The sequence below is a fragment of the Octodon degus genome, unplaced genomic scaffold (genome assembly GCF_000260255.1).
Source record: "Octodon degus isolate 3935 unplaced genomic scaffold, OctDeg1.0 scaffold00008, whole genome shotgun sequence".
Taxonomy (NCBI): Eukaryota; Metazoa; Chordata; class Mammalia; order Rodentia; family Octodontidae; genus Octodon; species Octodon degus.
In genome coordinates, this window is record NW_004524584.1 from 5,053,201 (window position 1) to 5,061,993 (window position 8,793).

The 8,793-nt window shown below is 43.1% G+C and overlaps 1 protein-coding gene across 2 annotated transcripts in view; it reads right to left on the reverse strand.

Moving 5' to 3' along the window:
• Pccb (propionyl-CoA carboxylase beta subunit) overlaps window positions 1-8,793 on the reverse strand; it is a 113,333-nt gene that overhangs the window by 100,464 nt on the left and 4,076 nt on the right. For both annotated transcript variants that reach the window (XM_004624997.2, XM_023705039.1), the window contains exons 3-5: window positions 7,838-7,906; window positions 4,317-4,373; window positions 2,071-2,184 (exon numbers count right to left, since the gene is read on the reverse strand). In XM_004624997.2, the coding sequence (XP_004625054.1) occupies window positions 2,071-2,184; window positions 4,317-4,373; window positions 7,838-7,906 (240 nt within the window). The remainder of the gene's footprint in view (window positions 1-2,070; window positions 2,185-4,316; window positions 4,374-7,837; window positions 7,907-8,793) is intronic.

Below are 8,793 nucleotides of genomic sequence, written 5' to 3' on the forward strand. Positions count from 1 at the left end.
CTGCACAGCTGTGCCAACATACACCAGATGTGAGCTACTTCTGCGATAAGTTCACATCTACAAATGTTCATAAACCAAGGTCCACTGGTATCTGAAAGTTCACAACTTGAACATTTCTAAGTTGGGAGCTTACTATGTTCTGGTTAAGTAAGAAAATGTCCTTGTCCTTCAGAAATATGTGCTGGTTAGGTAAGAAAATGTCTTTGTTCTTCAGAAATAGCCAGTGAAGATGGCACAGTATCTTCTCCAATGTACTCTGATGTTTCAGAAATATATAATATCCAAATATGTATACATAAAAAGAAAATGATATAGCTAATGGAAGGAAATGTAAACAATTGGTACACCTGGAACTATGGAATTCTGAAGCCACAGAATTCTTGAACTATTGTGGCAATTTTTCAATGAAATTAGAAATGATATCAAATTAAAGCGCTGCCAAAATATAACAAAGCAGGCAGAGGTGGAGAAATCAATATGAAAAGCATCAGAAGCAGCAGTAGTAAGCAATTAAGCAATGATGATCTTTTTTTTTTTTATTTTTTATTTTTATTTTTTTTATTTATTTGAGAGAGAGAGAGAGAGAGAGAGAGAGAGAGAGAGAGAGAGAGAGAGAGGGGTGTGTGTGTGTGGCCAGCTCAGCCCACCAGGGGGCGGGGCTGGCTGGCATGTGGTGCTGGGGGATCGAACCGCGGTCCCTGATGCCTTGCGAAGCTTGTTCCAAGTAGGTGCTTTAGACCACTGAGCCATCTCTCCAGCCCAGCAATGATGATCTTAAAAGTCACTAAAGCCTAGCCCTTGAAAACAAAACAAAAAACCCAACACCCCTGTCCTCTACTCATCAAGATGTGTCAGACTAGATGACAGTCTAAAATCCGGCCAAGCTATAAAACATGGTGGTTTTCGCCACTTCCCACAGGGCTATTCTTCTTTTCTTTGTTTCTAACACAAAATGATTTCCAGGCTGGGAGCCAAAGTACATCTTCCAGGCTTGCACTGTTTGGGTCAAACCACCCACAGAACTAATGCTCCCTGGGGGTGGTATCCTGGGAGCTCAAATCTAAAGATTAAAAAGTAAGTTTAGGAACTACAGAAAGTGACTTCTCAATAAATAAGTAATCCTCCAACAAAAGTATTTTATAAAAAGCAAATACTCTGACTGGGTGGGGTGGTACCTGCTTATAGTATCAGCTAATGAGAAGGCTGAGAAAAAAATGAAAGTCACTGTCAGCTCCAGCAACTTGACAACTTAGGAAGACCAGGTCTTAAAATTTAAGAATTATTTAAGAAGGGCTGGGGACGTAGCTCCACGCAAAGGTCCTGCATCAATCCCCAAGAAAGCAAAGCAGGCAGGATAAAACACATGTATTTTGATGAATCGCAAAGGGCAGGGATGCCAAGGAAGACGAGAAGGCTTCTAAGACTGCATGCTGGGATGGCAACAGCCGTGTGATGAGAAACAACGTCTGGCTCCTTCCTCCTGCTCCCCGGAAACACTGCCAGGCTCGTTCTGGCCACCTCTCCCTCCCTTGTCCCAGCCTCCCACACTCTGTCTCTCACCTATACTTCATATCTTAAGTAACATTCTGTTTCTTCCATTTTTCTCATCATTTCAGCCCGTAAGTAAGCAGAGAAATAATGAAATGGTATTCACTAAATGTTTCCAAATAGACTGGGAGCGATTTCTTTGTCCTTTGTCCTGTTTGAACTTTGTATAATGATACTGTAAATACTGTGATCAAAAAAAAGTTTTTGAATTGTACTTTTAAAAAATCCCATTCTAGCAAATCCACTCATTTTAACCTTCCTTATTCTTACTAAAAAGTAAAAAATAGTTCAAGTTCTTTCTTTTTATGAAGTTTTCCCCTGTGAGCAGCCATCTATCAGGAAAAAAGATCTTCCCACCCCCTCTTACTTTTCATCTGACCTTTGTCTCATCCCGTGGCACAGGAAGGAGCCACAGAAGAGACACAATGGTCAGCAAACAATGAGGGTAGGGAAGCTGGGAGCAGGACACAGCCTGCAAACTGAGGCCTGTACTTTTCTACTGTCTATTAATACGTTTCTCACCAGGAAGATGTCTGCGTAGCCAGCCAAGGACTCTACCCCCTCTTGGATCCGGGCTCCCCCAGAGTCATTCAGCCCAATCACCGGAGCACCCACTGTTATGGCCTGGTCCATGATCTGAGACAACAGAGAACACTATTGTGAGATAACTGTTCTTATTATCAAAAACAGCAAGCATGGTGTTTTCTTGAAAATGTTCTGAGTTCAGTCAGGTATGTGCTTATAATCCCAGCACTTGGGAGGCTGAGGCAGAGAGGTCATGAGTTCAAAGTCAGCTTTAACTACATAGTTAGACTATCTCAACAAAACAATGTTCCGAGTGTACTTTTCCACACCACAGGCAGAACACTGGCTTTACTCCTCAGGATGATGAAACAACCTTCATACAACACAAAGGGCCAAATATAGATACATATACTCATAAATGTTGGGGATTTTGTTTTGTTTTTTTGAGACAGGGTCTTGCTAGCTAGTTCAGGTCAGTCTTAAATTCACTGTGTGGCCTAGGCTGGCCTTGAAGTCATGGTGATCCTCATACCTCAAGCTCCCAAGTGCTGGGATTACAGGCATGTGGCCCATGCTTGGTAAGGCCAGACATTTAAAAGGCTGAGTAAAGCCCTCCAACGTTCAAAGGCCAACCTCTTCTTATTGGCAAGGAATAACACTGTTCATAGCAGCTACTTCTAGAACCATAGGCTCAAGTTGCAGCATCTTCAACAGCCATAACCATTACAGTTTTCTTTTCTTTTTTTTATTTTTAATGGGGAAGGGAGAAAAGCAAGGAGATGAGGCAGAAGGAAAAGAGTAGAAAGGGGAAGATGAAGAAGAAGAGGAGGAGAATGTGAAGGAGGAGGAAAGGAAGAAGAAAGAGGAGGAAGAAGAGGGAGGGAGGGAGGAAGAGAAGAAAAAGAAGGGACAAAGGGGGGAAAAACAGTTCACAGTTGTTCTTATAGAAGAACCTGTATTAGATGATGGTGAAGCTGTATTTTCCCAGAAGCAAATGTTGGCCAGGCCTGCTTTTACTTTTTTTTTCCATTTTATGTATGTGGTATAGGGTCTCACTATGTAGCTTGGACTCATAGTATCTGTTTTCAGCCTCCCCAGTGCTGGGATTATACCTGTACTCCACAGCCCCAGCTCAGGGAACCCAAGGGGAAGGCCAAAAGCAAGGAGTGCTACACGAGAGCCCAAGGCAGGAGCACTGTAAGTACAAGCCTTCCCCGGGCGATTTAGCAAGAGCCTGGCTTCTACTAATGACAGAGTCACAGGTATGGGTTCTTCCGTAAGAACAACTATGAACTGTCTTTCTCCCCTTCTTCCCTCCTTTTTCTTCTCTTCCCCCCTCCCTCCCTCTTCTTCCTCTTTCTTCTTCCCTTCCTCCTGCCTTGGGCTCTCATGTAGCACTCTCTACATAGCCCAAGAACACATTTACTACTTCCCAGTTCCCCGATTTAGAAATCTTATACAGGCATCACTGGGCTGAAACCTAGGCTGGTGGGTGAGAGTTCTCTCTAGAGAAATTGGTATCAGTACCCCTGAACTCACTACCTAGCCCAGACTGGCCTCAAACTTGCAGCAATCCTCCTGTCTCAGCCTCCTGAGTTCTGGGACTGCAGGGGTGCACCACCAAACCTGGCCAGTTTATGAATCTTGATGGCAAAAAAATTTACATTTTTACTAATCCTACCTCATCTTTAGCATTCCCTTTACATATGAATGCAGCAAATAAACCACATGCCTGTGACTCTGTCATTAATAGAAGCCAGATGTTTTTGTTATATTAAAGTTGTTGCAAGTAACCTTAAATGTCATTTTTATTCATGAATACTTGGAAATAACACCAAACTACTAGATTCACTATGACTCTTGTGCTAATACTTAGGAAGCACACACATTAAAAATGTGTTAAGTAGGTGGGGAGATGGCTCAGTGGAATAAGCGCTTCTCTGGCAAGCACAAGGGCCTGAGTTCAATCCCCAGTTCCGCAAAAAAAAAAAAAAAGTTAAAATATTTTTAGTCGTTTATAATTTTATATATTTTATTGTAAGCATGTACAAATATGAGGGTCCAGGTCTTGCTAGCCTGTCCAAGAGACCCATGGTACACACAAACGCTAAGAATCCCTTTAGGCTGATACCACATGTTACACAACTCTGCCCCACCGAGTATTCAACTCAGTGACTTGCACTTCCAAAATACTCCATATATGTTATATACAGATAAAAGTATTTATAATATTAAACACTTACTTTGCAGATCTTCTGAGCATGTGCTCCTGAAAGACTGCCTCCAAAAACCGTGAAATCCTAAAAGGGAAACAAATCAACAAGTTTAGTACGACTGGGCAGAATCAAAGAACCAGTAAGAAACATGGGCCAGGCATGATGGTGAACACCTGTAATACAAGCACTTGGGAGGCTGACACAGGAGGGATTGCTGTGAGTTGCAGACTGGCCTCAGTTAGTGAGTTCAAGGCCAGCCTGAACTACATAACAAGATCCTGTTTTAAACCACCTCCTCAAAAACATAAGAGAAAACTCAGATACATTTTTGTATTTTTTTTTTTTTTTTTAAATTTTGTGCAGGGTCTCACTACGCAGCTCGAATTCATCATGATCCTCCTATTTTCAGCCTTTCCAGCACTGGGATTACAGGCACATGCCACCACAGTGGGACTCGGTCACCAGCTCAGCGCACACGCAGCATGTGATGCCAGGGATTGAACCCCAGCCCCTGAGCTTGCCTAAGCAGGTGCTTATTCCCCTGAGCTATCTTGCCAGCCCTTATATTTTTAAAGGAATTTCTGAAGTTACAAAAACAGGAAAGGACTGGGGGTGTGGCTCAGTGTTAGAGCTCTTGTCCTGCATGCACAAAGCTCTGGGTTCAATCCCCAACCCCACCAAAACCAAACAAAAACAGGGAAAGAACCAATTTATAGATTATTCCATAAAATAATGAATAAAAATATCTTAAAGGGAGTTCATGTATTGTGAAGAGCAAAGGATTTGAATCTTCACTCTCTAAAAATGATTTGCATCTGAGGAAATAATTTATGTGGGACTAATCCTAATAGCAGATTCCATGTTTATCACCAAGGTATTTCTATTTCTAGGAAACATTTGCTGTTTTGACAAGTGACAGCTGTTGTCCCTACTTATGCCACATTCATTACTTTCATATGTAAAGGTTTCTTGTGGGTGTGGCTTTCTTCCTAAAACCTCACCAAAAGGCTAGTGGGGCTCAGCACATTTTCACAAGCCTATAATCCCAGCTACTCAGAAGGTTACAGCAGATGAATCACAAGTCTGAAGCCTGCCTGGGCAACTTAGTGAAAAGACCCTGGCCAAAAAATGAAAAAAGAAGCCAAAGGGGGAGGGTCATGCCTATAATTCCAGCACTGTTGGGAGGCTGAAGCAGGAGGACTGCAATTTTAAGACCAGACTGAGCAATTTGAGAGGAAGGGGCATGCAGAGGGAAGCAATGACACAGTAGGAAATTAAAAACAAAAACAACCCACAAGGGTGAGTGGACAACAGCCAAGAAAACTGAATAAACTTGAGGAAAACAGAAATCATAAGAACACCTCCCTCAGAGGGACAAAATGAAGCCTGCACACCTCAGAAGGGGCTACCAAGGAAGAAGGGAAGTGAAAGGTAAGGAGGGGCTAGAAACAAGTTAGAAGACAGTCTGTTAGAAGCAGACTTTGGAAGGCTTCTCCATCTCAAGCAGAGAAAGAAGGCTTATTCTCTGAAGAAACCAGAAGCATCGGGTTAAGTTGCAATCCCCCACCCCCTAATTCACCAACAGCCAATTACCATGCAAGGGACTTTCTCTGGAAAATGAAAATATGGGTGGTGGGGGGTGGACCACAAATACAAACATCATGGAGATCTCAAAAAGGCCAGCTTGGACTGGGGATGTAGCTCAGCAGCACAGCACCTGCCTGGTAAGCACAAGGTCCTGAGCTCAATTCCCACAACCAAAAAAAAAGCCCCTCACAACTCCCTATTCAGCATCCTTCAGTGCCTACTTCCAATGATGCAATTTCCCAGCGCTTTCTTCTTCAACCCTAGATATCAACATTCCTTGCCTGAGTCCACAGCACTGGCCAGACCTGTACAGCGACCCTTCCTGTTCTGCCCTGTGTGACCCAGAGTGATTGGCTTCATGACAACACCCCCTTCTCAGGCATTTCCACCCTCTCCTCATTTCCACTTACCTCAGAAGCACACGAGGAAAACAAAAAAAATTAGAAGAGGCTCAAAAATCATCAATTTGGTTAACTTTTTAATCTGCTTAAGCAGATAGGGTTAAGTGAACACCATATCCAGAAAACACAGTAACTTTCTTTGTTCCATCTTTTCAATGGTATCATGTGAATTTTTGCTTGTTCTTAGAAAACAGGGGGATCCCTTCTAATTCAGCATTTGGTAGTACCAGTCTTAACATTTCAAAAGTAATTCAATTAGTAAATAAGTACTATCTCAATGTATAAATTTATAATTAACCAATCAGTATCTGCATAAGTTCCTAGATAATCTGACTTTAGGCCTGTGAAAGGAGCTAAACATTCTTAAGTATATACACATTTCTACCTGTGGAGAGGGAAAAATTCCAAAATAGCATAAATCTATTCTTTGTCAAACTTTATTGCCATTGTACCAATTTTACACAATTTCAATGGTTTAGAAGAACACTTTTACTACTTCTCAGTTCCCTGATTTAAAAATCTTATACAGGCATCACTGGGCTGAAACCTAGGCTAGTGGGTGAGGGTCCTCTGGAGAAGGAGGCAATTGTACCTTTTCTAGCTTCCAGAGACCATTCCCACTTCTTCACTCAGGGACTCCTTCCCTTCCAATGTCAAAGCCAGCTCGACAAATCCTTTTCATGCTGCACCACTCTGACCTCCTCTCCAGCCTCCCTCTTCCATCACTCTACCACTGTGCTCCATCAGCAGTCTTTTTTGATTTTTTTTTTTTTTAAACTGGGGATTGAACTTGGGACCTTGCACTTGCCAGGCAAGCGCTTATGCCACTGAGCTATATCCCCAGCCCTGATATTTTACTTTCAGACAGGCTCTTGCTAAATCGCCCAGGGAAGGCTTACACTTGCAGTGCTCCTGCCTTGGGCTCTCATGCAGTCGGATATGCAGGAGAGCACCTCGGTGCCTGCCCTCTTTCACTTTCAAGGAGCCCTGCAATTATACTGAGCCCCCCCTGGATGACCCAGGCAAATCTCTCCACTAAAGTCAGCTGATTAACAACCTTAATTCCTCTTTGCCGTGAAAGGTAACCCACTCCCAGGTTCTAGAGATGGCTCTTCCACAGACTCAGCTGTGAACAAATTGTCGGGATGCAACCTGATACCACTTACATGAGTGCCCAAAGCTCGGGGGCCAGGGGTTCTGACAGTCTAGTCCTCTTCACCAAGGCTAACCCTGCTGCACTCCTGGACAAAAACCCACAGCTGGGGACAAAGATGCCCTCCAAGCACACATCCAATATTGCCCAAAAGAATCTCATTCACATGAAAGGTACTTGATTCCTGAACAACTTTGTACATACCCGCGTCCCTGTGACCCTTCCAAGTCCTCCCTAAGACATTTCCTTCCTAAGGGAAAAAAAAAGCGTAATACTGCAGACACAGGAAAAGACAAAATAGCTCTCTCCTCTTCCCTAAACTGTAAGATTCCATTCCCTAAGATTTTCTATTATATATTTTCTTCCTGGCTGGCAGGAAAGCTCAGCACACTGGAGTTGTGAAATACCTGACTGAAGACATAAACCAGTCTTCCGTTGATCCGGCCCCGTCCAGTGACCACACTATCTCCAGGAAACTACAGAGAAATAGAAAGGGAAGGGTTAAGAAAAAAATCCAAACACTTCTTTTAATGAATTTGGAACTATATTTCAAGGAAAGCGGAAACGCTAAATTCCTTAAAAGTTAATCTAACACAAAGGAGTCCTACCCTCCCTCCCTGACCTTGCAAGAGAAAGCAAACTCCACTGAGGGAGTGAAGAGCACATACTCGGAAGCCTGAATCTTCTTTCCTAAAGATAAAAATAACCAGGCTGGGGTCAACCAGAACAGCTCAGAGACAGAGTGCTTGTCTACCATGCACAAGGCTGCTCAGTCCACTGTCAGATTATGCTCACGGCAGGAAAACATAAAGCATGGCAACCTTTCCAAAGCCACATACCCCTATCTCAAATCTTAAAAAGGCAAACTCAGCTAGGCCTGGAGGTGAATCCATGTAATACTAGCACTTGAGAGGCTCAGGCAAGAGGATCACCGCAAGTTCCTGGCCAGCGTGGGCTACATGGTATCACTCTATCTAAAAAAAAGAAAAGAAAAAGAAAAAAAAAAGAAGCCAGGCATGGTGCTGCACCCCTGTAATCCCAGCACTCAGGAGGCTGAGGCAGAAGGATCATTGTGAATTCGACACCAGCCTGGGCTACAAAGTAAGCTCAAGGCCAGCCTGAATTGCATAGTGAGACCCCGTCTCAAAGACAGAAAAATAAATACATACACACATAAATTTCTAAAATAGCATTTTTCATGTCAACTCAGCAATCAGTGAAGTCCACACTGGTTCAAATGGAGTGAGCAAGTTTGGTGCCAACTTTACATATCATTGGTCACATAAATCACATAAATAGAAAAATAGATCAAAAGTGAATTCAGGGCCGGGGAGATGGCTCAGTGGAATAAGCGCTTCCCTGG